This window comes from Galeopterus variegatus, unplaced genomic scaffold (assembly GCF_000696425.1).
Source record: "Galeopterus variegatus unplaced genomic scaffold, G_variegatus-3.0.2 Scaffold17903, whole genome shotgun sequence".
In the NCBI taxonomy this organism is placed as follows: domain Eukaryota; kingdom Metazoa; phylum Chordata; class Mammalia; order Dermoptera; family Cynocephalidae; genus Galeopterus; species Galeopterus variegatus.
Window position 1 is genome coordinate 1 of NW_007744014.1, and position 17,626 is coordinate 17,626.

The window sequence follows — 17,626 nt, forward strand, 5'->3', positions numbered from 1 at the left end:
ACTAGAGGTAGTATAGCAATTCCCCCATCTATCTGCCCATGTACCCATGCATCTGCCCATGCACCCATGCGTCTGCCCATGCACCCATGCGTCTGCCCATCCACCCATGCGTCGGCCCATCCACCCATGCGTCGGCCCATCCACCCATGCGTCGGCCCATGCACCCATGCGTCTGCCCATCCAACCATGCGTCTGCCCATCCAACCATGCATCGGCCCATCCACACATGCGTCGGCCCATGCACCCATGCGTCGGCCCATGCACCCATGTGTCTGCCCATCCAACCATGCGACTGCCCATCCACCCATGCGTCGGCCCATCCACCCATGCGTCAGCCCATCCACCCATGCGTCGGCCCATGCACCCATGCGTCTGCCCATCCAACCATGCGTCTGCCCATCCAACCATGCATCGGCCCATCCACACATGCGTCGGCCCATGCACCCATGCGTCGGCCCATGCACCCATGGGTCTGCCCATCCACTCATCCAACCATAGGACTGCCCATCCACCCATGCGACTGCCCATCCACCCATGCGTCTGCCCATCCACCCATGCGTCTGCCCATGCACCCATGCGTCTGCCCATCCACCCATGCGTCTGCCCATGCACCCATGCATTGGCCCATCCAACCATGCGTCGGCCCATCCACCCATGCATCGGCCCATGCACCCATGCATCTGTCCATCCAACCATGCGTCTGCTCATCCAACCATAGGACTGCCCATCCAACCATGCGACTGCCCATCCACCCATGCGTCTGCCCATCCACCCATGCGTCTGCCCATCCACCCATGCGACTGCCCATCCACCCATGCGTCTGCCCATCCACCCATGCGTCTGCCCATCCAACCATGCGATTGCCCATCCACCCATGCGTCTGCCCATGCACCCATGCGTCGGCCCATGCACCCATGCGTCGGCCCATCCAACCATGCGTCGGCCCATGCACCCATGCGTCAGCCCATCCAACCATGCGTCAGCCCATCCAACCATAGGACTGCCCATCCACCCATGCGACTGCCCATCCACCCATGCGTCTGCCCATCCACCCATGCATCTACACATCTATCCATCTACTTACACATTTGTCCATCCTTTCCCCGTCCACTCATCCATCTACTCACTCACACATCCATCAATCCATCTATCCATCCAGCCACCCGCCCACCCATTCATCCATCTACCCACTCACACATCTATCAATTAATCCATCCATCCATCCATCCATCTCCTCATCCATTCATCCATCCATTCATCTACCCATCCACCCATCCTCTCATCCATCTATTCACTCACACGTCCATCCATCCACAGACCCATCTAACCACTCATACCTGTATCCATCCATCCACCTACTCACACATCTATCACACATCCATCTACTCAAACTTTCATCCATCCATTTGTCCATCCATCCACCCATCAACTCATCCATCTATCCACTCACATCCATCCATCCACCCACTCACACATGTATCAATCCATCCTTCCATCCAGCCACACATCCATCCACCCATTTATTGTAAAGATCTACTGAGGACCCATTCTGTATGACTAACTGTGCTGGAACTGAACATGAGGGAAAGGATGAATATGTCACTGCAAACAACAATGTCTAAAACTATCTGTGTAATAAAAGAACCACTGAGAGTTGGAAGTTGTCACACCAGACCTGTGCTCAAGAGTAACACTCAGAAGAATCAGGCAGAGCACACTGACAGGATGTCTCGACATGAACTGATAGACGAGTCATGACCTGGTCTCTACAATCTTCACTAAGATAATTACAGGCATGGCTCATCCTACCTCTTAGCCATACTATTAGGGAAATTCTTTCTTGTGGATGTTATTCTCCACCGTTACTGAGTCCTGTTGGTAGGAAGAAGGGGTTGTAGAATCTAATTTGCTGCTAGCTCACAGGCCAATGATGAGAGTTTGTGATGCTTAGTGATAACATGCTACGATATCCTGTTAAATCTGCATTCAGTAAGGCCAAACTTATAACCAAAGTACTTCCTAAATATGTTCATGTCATTGCATTTAGTCATATCCATAAAATATTAACTTATAGGTTTATTAAAATTTGTTTTAGGAAGAGAATTTTGAATAATCTTAGAATTTACAACAACAGAATCATAAAAGTGCATGGTAATTTTTATTACCTTGAGAAGCTTTGCATGGAGAAGCAAGGTGTATGCCGCTTCTGTGTAGTTATCACACTCTCTGTGTAGGTCACAGAGCTTGTACAAGTACCTGAGACAACAAAAAGGAGGTATGCTCTTAAAATGTCACTAAATAATCTGTATGGAGGATTGTGGAGCTAAATTCTACATACATCAGTAAATCATATCTATACTTTCTTTTTATAATGTTCATAATTCACTATGCCTTGAAAACTTTTGGTGCAGAAAGCACTACAAAAAGCCAACAAGAGTAACGTACAATAATATATCTATATTCTTTTTAAAATTTTAAGTCTTTTCCTCTTGAGATAAAAATGAAGACAACACATAAAGGTGGAATTTTACTTCAAGAGTTTCTCATTCCTTTTCATCTTTTCCAGATTTTTCCTTAAACATTTGAAATGAGATTACACAACCTTTGATTGTGATTTCCTGCATTTTTACCGAATCCAAATGCCCAAAAAATCCATGAAAATATAAAATCCGTAAGAATGAAGAACTCCAGTGATCACAGTGAGTGTGATCAAAACAATCTATGCTATAAAGAAATAAAAGTTGCTTTTAATATAAAGCAATTTGTATTTTGGATGAAAGAGTCTGTTTTTCAAAGTTTATTAAATGCGTATAGTAGTTTTTTAAAAGCCAAAAAATCCATGAAAATATAAAATCCGTAAGAATGAAGAACTCCATTGATCACAGTGAGTGTGATCAAAACAATCTATGCTATAAAGAAATAAAAGTTGCTTTTAATATAAAGCAATTTGCATTTTGGATGAAAGAGTCTGTTTTTCAAAGTTTATTAAATGCGTATAGTAGTTTTTTAAAAGGAGAAGTAAAAAAAATTAGAAATAAAAAATTAGACAACCATACTCAGTGTAATAAACACATCATTAAACACTGTGCCATGTGGCTTACATTCTTATCCTATTCTTTGAAGTGGTAATCTTGCTAATTATTTGACCCTGGACCCTAAAAAGTGACCAGGAAAGAGAGAGACTTAATCACAGTCCACCATTCTAGATAAAAAGGCAACCAAGGGAGCACAATCCAGCAGACAATGCAGGACAGATTTCTTCTTTCATGGGAAAAAGACATAGAAAAACATGGGAATATGGTATCACTTAAATAAGAGTAGACTGAAAAATTATAACCTTGCCAATTTCTGGTAAAGTTATAACTGGATTTCTTATTTGGTCATATGACTTACTGTGAAACATTAAAATTTGTAGTGTTAACTTTTTTCAAAAGGGCCACATGAGTTAGTCAAGAGGCACAAAAGCCTTCTAAAATAATCATTTATAGTTTTGCTCCCAAGTTGATTAAATGTGACCTCCCCAAAACTCTGCATTGGTATGGGCAAACCACGCAAGGGCTGAGAATACATCTGGGAGCACTTCCAAACTCAACCTTAGAGGCTTCATGATTTCCTACGAAATAAACCCCTGTGGTTAAAAAACATTTCTTAGCATGGACTTGACAAATAGCAATTATGATAAACATGCAGAGGGAGCAGGCAAGCATAAATGCACGCATACCTTATATACATTTCTTCTCTTTCAATTTCTTTGTAGAAATTCTAAAAAATTAAAAAATAACACCGTTTTCAGAAACTTGTTCCACAAAAGGTATCACATGCACATTAAAAACTCAAGGTTCTTCAACTAATGTCAAACATTGCCAAATGTACCCAGCTCTTTGGATTAGAACCACAAACTCACATACATTGCAAAACCATGTTACACCGTTCTTTGTTTTTTTGCTTTTCCTGTGATTACATTTCCTACACTTTGAACACTGGGATGACTAAAATCTACTTCTGTCATTTGAAAGTCACTTGTCTTGAGTAAAAATGAGATATTGTCCAAAGACATGATACGTGAGTCATTGTAATCTCAATAAATGCATAAATAAATACATTAATAAATAAAGAGCCCAAATTTGTGAATAAGCAAATAAGCCTCATCAACATGATTTAAAGCACGCTGGGCCCAGCCTCAGCAAGAGCCAGAAGAAGGCTATTTTAGGCCTGAGGTGTCCAATACAATAACCACTAGCCACTTATATTTACAGGTAAAATAAATTTAATTAACATTAGATGAAGTTAAGAGTTTACTTCCTCAGTTACACTTGCCACACTTTGAATGCTCAATATCCACATGGGCTAGTGTTTCTGCAGGAAACAGTACAGACATAGTACACTCCATCATCCCAGAAATTTCTACTGGATAGTGCTGTTCTAGACAGAGCTTCTAAACCACAGATAATGGTTAAAAAACCCCTTGCGTATAAACACTGATGGAGAAAGTTTAGTTAGCAGGTTACAACCAATGGCCTATTTCTACATATTACTGTAACCTATCTTCTGGCTGAGCATAAATATTTCTATCAAGATCATATTTATTAATGTGAATATTAATGTGAATATCTAGAAACACCTTAAAATCTTTATCATACACTTTATCACACCAGAAAGTCACCGGACAAGGCCTAAGGTATGGAAACATCATAGCTAGGTTCAGTGTGAAATTTAGCACCTGACAACGATGTTAGAACTCTAGAATCAGGGCCTGAAATAACTAGCGATAACGCCATTAAACAGACACACAATTATCCAGTAAGATGACATAATCTCTTTAATTTCATTAGTAAAAAAGCCATTGCTTCCAAGCTTGATCTCTCCGGAAAGAAATGATAAATAAGTATAGAAAGTAAACAGGGCCACATTTAGAAAAACACACCAAGATTTTCAAATTTTGCTGCATCTGACATTTTCACGTCCTCCATTCAGTTCATATGACACAGCTTGGTAATGAGGACATTTTCAGCTGACAATTTAGAGCAAAGTCACAGAGAGAATCTGCACCGAAGGCAGAGAATGAGCCCTTCACTTGCAGCCCTAACTCACCAGTATTACAGGCTATGATTTCACACCATCTCTTTTGTACTCATATTTTCAATCCTTTCCTAAGGTTTTGATCATTCTCCTCTACAATCTCACAATGGGGATGTCATGTGACCTTCCTTCCTCTCTCAGAGAGGTGGAAAAGTCTTCTATTTTCTGCCTGTACTGAGTTCTGTTCCCTTCCTAGGACTTCAAAACCGCTCTGCAACCGAAGTACGCTCATCTCAAATCTCAATTTCTATTTAAAGCCTTTGTGCGTCCTGCGTGAGCGTTCACACTGTGAGTGCTCCACTTCTGGCTGTGCAGGCAGCGTCCTCGGCCCCCATGGTCTTCTCTCTCAAGTCCCGCCAGCCAGCACTGGCTGTCGTCTGTGCTGGGCTCGAATCGTGCCTCCCACAGGAACCGCAGCAGGCCTGGTCCCCACAACGCTGATCCACTGCTAGGCATTGATCTTTCAGAACTTAGACATTTTTATTACGTTTCAATTTTGCATTCCTTCAGGACGAAACAGTACCAAGAGTTTTAGAATTCTGGTCCTACCCCTGCATTAATGAGCCCCGTAAAGGGGCCACGAAGAAAGCCACTGACATCTGTAAAATAACGATGATTCTACCAGTCTTAGAGATGGGATATGTTGATGATTACATGGTGACACACAACAGCATTAGCCACCAATAATTAAAGACCGCTTGATTATGAGGTGGCAATACAGAGCTAGTTACAGAATTACAAATATGCATCGTGTCTGGTGGGGACCGTGATCCAATATACATGCAGACGTGCTTGCAGGTGACTTATGTGGCTGGGCACAGTAACTGCTTATGTCTTTTATTTTTTCATTTTAATTTGTGTGTGTGTTGTGTGTTTTTATGTGCAGGGAAGAGTAGTACATTAATGAGCCCACATGACTTAGAATGTTCTACGGGGGTTTTTTTGTTTTGTTTTTAAAAAAACAGCACAGCTTCAAAAGGAAATTTGATGATGGATTTAAAGGGCATTGATAAAATCGATGTTCTGTATTTCACTTTATTTTTTAACTGTAGGATTTTATGGGGATTTCTGCTTAGTGATAAATTAAGTACATTTTACACATCTCTAATATATATTTATATTCATTTGGAGATGGATATACATTCATCTCTATGAAACTTTGTTTCTATAATAAAAGTATCAGGAGAAAAGGTAAACATGGATCAGAAGATTAAAATATATCTATATCTATATGTCTGTCTATCTAACTTCAAAATTGTAAATATTTAGTGACAGGACATCTATCTGTAAAACTTTGGTTTCTTGCTTCTCTTTACTCCATAGATGTAATTTTTTAAATAAAAGAACTATAATGGGTTAGGATCCATTTTATCATCCCCAGGCAATGGATAAGAATAACATACTTGACTCTTCTACAATGATTCAGGAAGTTGCAATTTGAAGGAAATAAATAATGTCATGTAGTCTCAGGAATGCTGGGTGCGCTTCTTAGTTAAAACTGAGCTGGTGCTGACCGCAGTAACAGCAGGTAGGCACTGGGCCAACCTTTGAATGAAAGAGCACGTATGTTAACGTCAGAAGCTGTGTTTGCTGAGGTCCTGACAAGAGTTTGTTTCTCGACCTGGATTCAGGTGATATGAAGCCATTCAGAGCCCCACCATTTTTCCACCAGGTTTCATGTCTTGGTGAGCAGAAGAGAACTTGCTTAAAACAAATAGAAGTCTCAATCATGAAAGTTGGAAACCTAATAAATTTAATAATTCTTCCTCTGGACACATATCAATTTCTTCAGAGGGAGCGCTGTACAATTAGGTCCATGGTAGGGAGTGATTTTGAAAAGATCTCCATTTCTTTCACACAGAAAAATACTGGTTTCTGTTTCATGTGAACCACATTGGCACCAGGAAAGTAAGTTATTTTGGACAGAGGCAGGAATGCAAGGAGACAGTGAAGCAAGGGCCAGGTGCTCTCCTATGCACAAGATCAAGGCCAGTTTCCCTGGGGCAGAGCTCACTGATGTGCTACTCACAGTCAGCCGACCAGCTGACCAGACCCTCAGTATGTACGTGAAAGTGTATTTAGATTTTACAAACTCACTGATTCTTTCCCCGGTGTGTCCAGTCTCTTGATGAGGCCATCAGAGCATTCTTCATTCTGTTAGTGTTTTAGATTACTAGAATTTCTTTTTGATTCTTTCTTAGAGTTTCTGTTTATATTACCCATCTGTTCTTGCATACCGTTCACTTTTTCCATTAGATCCCTCAGCATATTAATCATAGTGATAGGAGGTGCTGTTTCCCTGGGCTGGGGTTTCAGGACATGCCTCTGGGTTTCCAGCCACTCTCTGAGGTCTCAGTCCCCTGCTTTTGGCTCTCCCCTGGAGGAAACCTACTGTTGCCAGTTAGACCTATTTTTAGCACCAATCAGGGGAAAGTGAGACTATAGGGAGCTGGTTTATGCAATCCAGTGGCTGGGCATGCTCAATAGACAGCACAGAACATTCTGGTGCATGTAACTGGGAACCACCCCCCTAATTGAATATTCATTAGATAAGAGAAACTACAAAAGACAAATCCCAGCTGGAGGCAGGGCTGCTGCTCACTCTCCTGGAGACAACCACACTCTGCTCGCTGAGGTGTGTGTATGTTTTACTTTGTATTGAACTTTCTTTCAGCAAGTGGCCACTCACTCTCTTGAGCCAGCCTGCACTTTGTACTGGACTTTAAGTATGTTTTTCTTGCTTCTGTGTTAGACTTGATGGGTGTACTGAACTTGCTTCTGTGTTACTCGGCGTGGGCCCTGCTCAGTCTCTGGAGCTATGCTGCACTCTCTCCGTGGAACCTGTATTTCTTATCTATTTTATTAAACTTGTTCTCACTGCCTACTGTGACTCTGTCCATGAATTCTTTCCTGTGGTGGAGTCAAGAACGTAGTAAGAGGACTGGCGGGTTGAGGACGACTACTGGGACCCCTAGACCCTACCTCTGACCATCAATAGTTGCTTTAAATTCCCAGTCTGATAATTCCAAAACCTCTCCCACATCTGAGTCTGGTTCTGATGTCTGCTCTTTCTCTTCAGACGGTGCTTTCTGTCATTAGTATGCTTTGTAGTTATCCGCTGAAAGTGAACATGATACACTGGGGTGAGAAAAATCTAGTACTGGCTCCAGCAGTGGTTTCTATTCCTGGGCTTCTGCTCTCTTAAGCTGTGATTCTCCGTATCCATCCTCCTGTCTGTCCAGTTTTGAGGGCAGTAGTTTGCTCTGTGGCTCTACGAAAATGGATCTCAGAAGACTTGTTGATTTTTCAATTTGTTCAGCTTTTTTCTTGTCATGAGAATAGGAGTGACAATTTCCAAGCTCCTTACATGCTGAAGCAGAAACCAGAAGTCCCCCATATTTAGATTTTTACAGAAAAGAAAACTTGCTATAGAAAATGCTTATCCTTAGCCTAAACAGGTTGCTCAGCCACAGAATGAAGGGGCTAAGACTGCTCATGAGCTTTTAGCTGTGAAGATCCTCATGGCAAAGCACAGATGCAGTGTAGATGCTGAAGTGAACAGAAAGTGAAAATATTCCTATTGTTTATCTTTTTAATCCAAGTATTTCTGAAGAATGAATGATATGTCATTTTCTCCCTGGCACAAAAGTCCATTTCGCTGAGTTCAAAGTGCTGGCAAGTCTGAATGACAGGTACAGAAGTGAGGGCTCAGAACTCACATGCTGTCCAGGGACCAGGCAGTGACACTGAAATCCAGATGCCAGTGCTGGGAAGAGAAGCGAGGCGAGCAGAGTGAAGCGGGAGTGGTGTTTCCTGCATCCTGCCTTGGGATGGGCAAGGGGAGTTGGGGGAAGCCCACCACAGCCAGGAGTCAGCCTTCCTGGCTCCTTATGGGAGCAGTGGGGGTGGGGGGGACGACGACAGAGCCCTCTGAAGCCAGGAATGGGAGTTGCGTGGCTGCCGAGAGCCTCATGGTCTACCGAGCACTCCCTGGAGTTGAGCTTGTCACAAAGCTCCCTAAAGGCTCGTCAGCCCTAATGCAATTCCTGGATGTGCCTCACTGAGGCCACAACTGCATCAGGAAGGGGGTGTCCACAGAACCCGCCACATGACACAACAGCAGGAATGCAAAAGGACCACGGGATGGCAGTAGCCGCATTCACCCATGCCACCTGCAATCCACGCTGCCCTGCGTTGCTTTCCTGGGGCTGCTGTAACAAATCACCGCAAACTTGGCAGCTTAAAACAATACCTATGCATCCTCTCACAGTTCTGAAGGCCAGAAGTCCAAAGCCAAGGTGCCAGCAGGGCTGTGTGCCATCTGGAGGCTTTAGGGGAGGAGGCTTCCTGGCCTCTTCCAGCTGCTGGTGGGTGCAAGCATTCCTTGGCTTGTGGCGGCGTCACTCCGGTCTCTGCCTCCGTCTTCACGTGGCCTTCACCTATTTCTGCCTTCAGTCTCTTACGAGGACATTTGTCACTGGATTTAGTCCCCACCACCACCACCACCCTGTAACCCCAGGGGATCTCACCTCAAGATTCTTAGCTTAATTAGATCTGTAGGAATCTTTTTCTATGTAAGATCACATTCACGGTTCTGAGGAGGAAAATGTGGACATTCTTTAAGGGGCCATCACTCAAACCACTCACTATAGGACATGTTTACAGTCTCCTAATGATGAAGCCTTAAGGCCTGGAATCAATGACAGGTACCCGGTCACAAAAGACGATGGCTCGTTATTCTTAACAAGAGAAAGAAGTATGTGAAAACATCCAGAGGGGAGACGATTTTACAGACTACTTTACACTGGATCTGCAAACAATTTTTTGTTATTCCTTCCCTGAAACAGATTAAGAAACAAGAAAAGGAAGCTGCATTGTGCCATAGAAAACCATGGCCGGCTGTCATAAGGGCTTTTGAACTTGCTGGTTGAGTTTCTGGCATGCTGTAAAGACTGACATTTTAATTAACTTTTCACTCACCAGCACGTTGACGGTGCAGCTCATGCGATTTTCTTTGTTCTCATCATGCATGATGGTTCTGTAATCCAGAAGTCTCTCCATCAGGCGCACAACAAGTTTTACAAAAGTTTCTCCTGTTTTGGCGAGGTATTTATGCTTCCTGCAGTGCTCCAAGAGGCTGAAAAATAATTACACACACCTTGTTAATCACACTCAGAAAAAAGAACTCGACGGAGGTGCAATTTTAAATATTTTCCATTATTAACACATTTTAATTATTTCTGGGCTACAAAGTTCATTGTAGTCTAATTACAGTCTCTCCATCTCTCTTCTGACATAAATCCCCCTGCTCATCAACACTTACATTTTATCAAATAACACTTTGTACTGTTCGTCTCCTCGGCCGCCTTCCACTTCATGATCCAGTTTGGTGATGATCTCATTTTCAAACTATAATTAAACAGAGGAAGCATAAACAATCAGCATGGCGGATATTTCATTTTATGAGTCGAGCATCAATCGTCCATAAATCGGCAAGAGACCATCATCAGACAGCTACCCTCTGCCTTTGAAGCCTGAGTTCATTTAAGAGTTGCCATTCCTGGGCCCCTGGAGGTTTCGGATCACCCACGGCCACAGGGAATCTTTCACTCCTTCCTGGTTAATGGGGCCTGAACGTGCACATTCTGATAGCAGGAGCAGGAACCAGAGAAAGAAAGACAAGGAAACCGTAGGGGGGAAAAATTAAGAAGCAACATGAAAAAACATCTTGAACTTCATCTCTATGAACAAGTAACATCTAAAATAGCTCATGGGTTCCTGGAGCAGAACAGATGGCGTTTCACTTGCTAGGGAAGAGTCCTCGGCACTCTGAAAACATCCAAAGGCCACTTCACTGCCATTCCTTGATGGATCCTAGTGAAATATTTCACTCCGGTTAAAAAAATATAAAAAGTGAGAGGGGCCATGTCCCTAAGGACAGTCCAGAGGTCCGTCAAGAAGGTCTGTCTGCCGGCCCCTCTTCCACTCCCCGATCCAGACACCTGCCTGAATCCACTGCAGATGGAATCCAGGCTGCAGATGAAACGAAGGTTCAAAACAGGGCTAGACAGAATATGATGCTTCCTTAACACCAAGGACTCAGCAAGGTCACAACCCAGACCTTAGTGAGTCTCTTCAGTTCTCTTCTTGATCTTTTCCAAGGTCTCCTCCCCCAAATAAACACCTCTTTTTGAGTCTGTTTGGCCTAAGAAGTGCAGATATTTTAGGAACACAGAAAGAGATGGCTCTACTGAAGACAACATGCCTTTTTTTCATCTGAAGTTTCGTGATAATGACCTTTACAGTGAAATAACAACGTTTTACAGTAAAATAACTAACCCACTATTACTCTGCTCTTTACAGAAGAGAATCTGCAAAAGGTGGTTCTTTTTGGAACCTAATACAAGGGAGATCACTTGCTACTAGCCTAAAAGTTGGATTTCAAGGCAGTTCCATCTCACAGAAGGTGTCATGATTGGGACTCCACAGACTAAATGTTTGATGAGTGTAATCAAGATACAAAATAAGACTAAATTTAATTAAAACATACAATTCAATTCCAAACCTGTTTAATGAATACCTACAATGAAGGTGAAGAGAATGCCAAGAAACATGCCTTATCCTAACATGGGCAAATACACACAGGCTATTTAAAATAGTGACCACTTGTCAATCAGAAGGTATTCGAACTTGGAGTCTACTTTATGAAAACTGCATGTTTTCTCTGCTTCCACGTAAACCTAGCTGTCACAAACAGGCAACGAGGAAGCTCCGCTCCTTAAGTATGCCGCTTATCAAATTTTGACTGATGAACTTAATGTCTTCTAAAAAGAGTGGATGAATGATAAATCAGAACACAGCTGATTCTAATTTTACTAACCTCTCGTCTGAACGAAGCAATTTGCACACACACCTGGCAACCCTATTCTGTTTATCAGTAAGGATTCAATACTAGAGATCTGCAGCTAGCCTCTAATTCCAGGGTCTTCATTAATTTTTACAGAATATACTACAGTCAGTTTGCTAGCGTGCTATGAACTGTTGGCATAATCAGAATTAAATGACCCTATCCAAATAAATTGGAGATAGTACATGTGCTGATAGAGCAGAGCTGGTAAAAATCATGATTATCTTACTTGTAAATGTGTGCTGTCTGGTGATTTGCAACAGGGTTCTCTGTGGTTAGGATAGAATTAGTGAGGGCTTACTGTGTTGCTCAAAAGGTGGTCGAGACTCACTTGTGTGATAACCAAAATCATTATATTTTCCTCTCTTCTCAATCACCAATATTGCTACAAAAATAACCGCGGGGTGTCCAACTTAAAATATCGAACAGAGAGTCTCTAAGCATCTGATGCCAGCGGCCCTCAGAGAGCACGAAATATAAGACAACACATGAATATAAGGCTTTTTGGAAAGTTGCTGTTAAATTGGATGTAATGGAGCAGGGGGGCTTTGCTCATAGTGGTGTTGACATCACTGTTAATTCAATTAACTTAAAAAAGAACCATTGCTGTTGCTGCTCACTGCCCCAGTTAACTGTAGGTACTGGCTCCTATTCGAGAGATCATGGAGAGAAGGATCCCACTAGTGGATAATCCAAAAGCCAATTACATTTGATTTGAAATGCATAATTTTTGTTTTGGGTGAGAATTCCCATTCTCACTATAATGCATTTATGAATGTATGAAATCAGGCCTGCGTATTCCAGGCATCCAGGAACAGGCTTTTAGAGAAGAGACCTGGAGTTATGTGGGAGCACGGTAGGAGGCTGGGCCAGGGTGGAAGGTTTGCCCAAATAATTCACCACATCGACAGAAGGCTTAGAGATTATCAAAAGCTGGGAGAAATCTGAAATCTATGGATCCGGTCTGCTAAGAACGTTAGCAAAAGGGCTTCTTTGACCCTTTACAAATAAACCTTAATAAAGTTTGCTCTTTGCCCAAAATGCTCTATTTCCTCCTGTTTTTCAAGAAAAAAATGTTCAGAAGATACTGCAGGTAGGAGCATGGTGTTTGACCACCTCAGAAAGCACCTGGGAATCAGATTCTCTTTGCTGTCTCCTCCTGTAGATGGAACTGGGCTAATCTGTTGGAACCGCCCAGCCAGGCCCTTTCTTGTTAGCATTTACGGGAGGAAGTGGGCGAGAGAAAGTCACCCAGATGTATGGGGGAGAAAACACGGCCAAGAAGGAACTGCAAGGCGGGGCAGAGAGAAGCTTGGCACTTCAGAACCCTTGGGGCTTCACATGTTGACATCCTCAAAGTTTCTGATCCTTCCCAATCTATCACTCAGCCTTTAATCCCTGTGCTCAGACACACTAATATTTTTATGTATATCACATTCCTCCTGCCCAACTGCTCTGTAAACTTAATTACACACTTAATTAATCTCTGGCGCTTCATCCCACATTCTAAAACCTCCACCTCCTCCTATGTCCATCAAGCAGGCGGCTCGCTGACCTTGAAGCTTCTGTGAAACACTCAGGAGCCTGGAGGACCCACCGCCGCACACGTGGGGCAGCCTGGCCGGGGACCTGTCTGCTGCCTGGCTGCTCCGCATGGCCGACCCCTGAGACAGGCGCAGCTGCTTGCATTTCCACCTGACACAGATTGAGGTGTGACTCTTGGGCTGCATGCAGTCACAGTGAACTCTTGGAACATGGTCTCACTGCAAGTCCTGTTTAATTTGGTTAGAGGAGATTATGGGAGTTTGGATATTTCTTTGCCGGAGGATTTTAAGACCAAAATTCAACATAATCACAACTCCTGGAGTCCAGGGTATTGGTGTCCATGACCTGTCAGGCTTGGGTCTGGATTCCATGAAATAAAAGCCTACTTCTCGGGCCATAGTTCCTATTAAAGCATCCAAAGCAGTAACATCAAGTATTATTTTGAAATTTAAAGCAAAAATAAACAGACCAACAAATAAAATCCCAATGAATTAAAGAATAAACAAAATAAAATTGCCACCAAACTTATTCACACTCATATTACAGTGCAAAATATATTGGCTTTTCCACGAAGTGGCAGAAGCTGCCAACATCCATGTGGGTTATTCAATTATTTGCTTAAGGTTACCGGCATGGGCAGCGGGGGGAGATTATTCAAACAGGAACTCAGAAACACTGACGACAGAAAGATTACTCATGTCCTAATACTGTTACAACTAAATGGGAATTTCTGGAAGTTGTGGAGCATTTTACTGAGCCTCACAAAGATGACAGAAAAAAGCTCCATGATTGAAAGTATTACTTTCCTGTGTAGCCTTTTCCATTCCATTTTTATTAATGGTATATGGCCCATATGGTCATTTCCTGCAATTCTCAGCTGTTAGTTCTGTATTTTCCAAAGGCATAACAAATGGAATTCTTTAAAAAGATGCCAGGAGAGAATTTAAATGTATACTTTTTTTATGGAGCAAAATCCACTGTGAAGCTGAGACCAGAGTGTTGTCCACTGGAGGGTAGGTCATTTGTGAGCTGGGGGGGTGGTCAGTTTAGGCCAGGTGAGAGCTGGTCTTATGCTACCAAAGCCAGGCAGGTGAACCATACAAGGGGCACGAAGATGCTGACGGCTTCCAGCGTCCCCCATCCTAGTTTAGCAGATCCTGAAATCCTCACAATAAGATCTCTCCTTTGAAAAAAAAGAGGAAGGTTTCCTAAAGTCCTCAGATTAAGCATAAACTTCCTACTTTGGGATTGGGGCGGGGGTGAGGTGGGGACAGGGGACAGTGAAGAGCTGCAGGGAGGGCTCAAGGAGCTGACAAGCTGTAAGAGGGCACAGAGTGTGTCCTCGGGGGTTAATGAACAGTAGAAGCAGTGGGCGGAAACAATTTAGGAGCATGCATGGGACATCCAGTTCATAAAGGGGTCTGGGAAAGGGCTGGAAGAACCGGGATGGCCAAGGGCAGCTGGAGCATGAGAAGCACCAGGAGAAAATGAAAGAGGAAAAAGAGATGAGAAACAGGCTTTTGTTGAGGAGAAACGTCCTTGGACAGGGCAGCATCAAATGATGTGGGAGGGCGGCCAGAGTCCCTTCGGGTCAACGACAGCTGCCCGGGGGCAGGGGAGGGCCCAACTGAGGGACACAGCTCCAGGAGCGTCCAGCTGAGGCTCTCAAATGTCTTCCTGCCTCCTTGCTGCCTGGAGCATCCACAACCCAAGCACTAAGGAGGAAAAGGAAACCCCTCACAGGCGGCCCTGTCCACATCATTACACAAACCGAGATGGAGATGAATTAGTACAGAGGGGATCTGGGGATGGGTGGGAGCCGTTCAGACCACGAACAAGTTACACAGCATCCAACCGCTCATGTCTTCCTGTGAGCCACAGATCTGCTGTGGCTGTGAACACCAGCCCACAAGGAAGCATGTTATGTTGCAGGTGAGAAGAATTTCTAAAAGAACCAAGGCACTTTGTACACAAGGGGTGTTGGGGAAGCATTTGCTGTAAATATGCACGTGCGCCCAGGTGTTCCTTGGTTGTTGTCTAATGTAATTGCACATGTGCACCCAGGTGTCCTGGGTTATGAACATAAGTATAAAGGACGAGTGGCTCTGATCCAGAGGGCCCCCCCACCATTGGATGCCCCCAGGGTTGGGGGGCATGGGGAGGCCACTACTGCTGCTGGAGGCTGTTGCTGCTGGGGTCCCTGGGACCCTCTGTGAGGCCACCGCCGGACCTGTAAGCTGCTGCTGCTGTTGCTGAGGACTGACCTTGTGTCATTTGCCAATGGCTCCCAGGATCTTTCCCAATTATCTAGCGTGGGCCTGCATGTGAGGGGTCTGGTGACCCAGTCCGTACACTCTGTGAGGCCACTGCCGGACCTGTAAGCTGCTGCTGCTGTTGCTGAGGACTGACCTTGTGTCATTTGCCAATGGCTCCCGGGATCTTTCCCAATTATCTAGCGTGGGCCTGCATGTGAGGGGTCTGGTGACCCAGTCCGTACAATGGGTTTGAAGGGTCGGAGCCCTAGCCCTGCCAATACAAATGGAAACTTAGTATAACTAAAATAATGAAACATTTTGGCTTCAGTTATGATTTGACAACTGGTGTAGTTGTGCAGCTTTGCAAGGGGCCTCCTATTTCATATGCTTCTGTCGGGTCCAAGCTCCTCCACATTGGATCAGATCAACTCCATCCCTTACATCAGGTCTCTGCACAACACGGCCCCTCACAGGTGACTTCCACTAGCATTAGAGACCCTTAGTCCACAGGCCTCTGCAGGTATTCGCCACCTGTGAGTACTGTAAGGCACTGACTACAGCCCTGGAAACAGTGTCCCAGGCCACCAGGAGGGCACGGCATGTGAATGGACAACCTCAGGCCATCCCATCTCATCACCAAGAAAGACATTCAATCATGACCCTGGAGAGACAGGATGAGGGCAAGAACTCACCTATTCTGAAGAAAAATCCCTGCTCTTTCTTGCAAAAGTGGAGACAAGAAAGAAATAAACTCCTGGGGAAATGTACATGAAAGAACATTCTGATGAAATGCCCTCCACTTCGGCAAGAGCACAGGACCAGTGACTCAGGGCCACTCTAGAAAAGCCAATTGGTAACACTTGCTTTTGGAATTCCAACAATGGCTCGATGCCATCTAATCTTGAGTCACACGGCAGGTGTTTCTTCTGAATCCTGCAGGTCCCCTCTCCACTGCCGTTGCAACGGTGCCATACAGTCAGACAAATACACATTTCATGAACAGCAGCATATTAACAGCTCCACTACGAAAGACACAGCAACCTTTGAGAAAGTAAGCTATATCTGCATCACACATTCAAAACACTAAAGTTATATAAAAACAGAAAACCCTGATGTCTTCCCTTCACTCCATTAGGCGTGCACATCTGCTGTAAAAGTGGAGGCAATTTAAGCCCTTGTTGATGTGACTAATAAGTTAGATAATTGGATTGTGTTGGATTAAACAGCAGCCAACCATCCCCGTCCCAGAGGATCTCGCTGAAGAGGCGGGCAGGGTGGGCTGCAGTACAAGTGCCCACCCGGTCTATATTCACCAAAACCCACTGCAAGGAACGGGGGCCATGCCTTGGGCTGCAGAAGTCCAGCCGACAGAGGACGCATTGAACCAAGAGCCGAAAGGAGCTCACAAGGATAGAGCAAGTCACGAGACCCATGCTGCGGTCCCGGAGAGCTCCGGCCTAGAGCAGAGTGACAGAGAGAAGGGCGGACACTGGGGATGAGACAGAGGAAGGGCTGAGCTTCTCCACTGAATGTTGCGGAGGCCCGCAGAGTGGGCAAAGGCCAGGCCAGTGTAACCTGCACTCAGAAAGCCAAGTGACAAGCAGAATGGCAGAAAGGGGCCGATGGGGAAGCTGCCGGTTTGGGAAAGGCAATAATCTTGGCATTTCACCTGGGGGCTGAGGGAGGCCAATAAAAACAAAAGTTTTTAGATATTACCACGAGAAAGAAAATTGATGTTTTCCCAATTCTCAGGAAATGATTAATACAGAGAGAGCTGCTTTTCTTTTTTTTCCCAATAGGTTTTAGTTTTTCTGCCTTCATTTTTTAAGCCTTTGGTGTA

At 44.2% G+C, this 17,626-nt stretch overlaps 1 protein-coding gene across 1 annotated transcript; it reads right to left on the reverse strand.

Annotated features, from left to right (window-relative positions):
- Positions 1-3,721: 3,721 nt before the first annotated feature.
- LOC103582788 (dedicator of cytokinesis protein 1-like) lies at positions 3,722-10,488 on the reverse strand (the record flags this gene model as incomplete). Its single annotated transcript, XM_008564289.1, has 3 exons — positions 3,722-3,762; positions 10,060-10,216; positions 10,403-10,488. Coding segments are annotated over 3 exons (284 nt in total), but the record flags the coding sequence as incomplete, so codon positions are not given.
- Between the last annotated feature and the right edge of the window lie 7,138 nt (positions 10,489-17,626).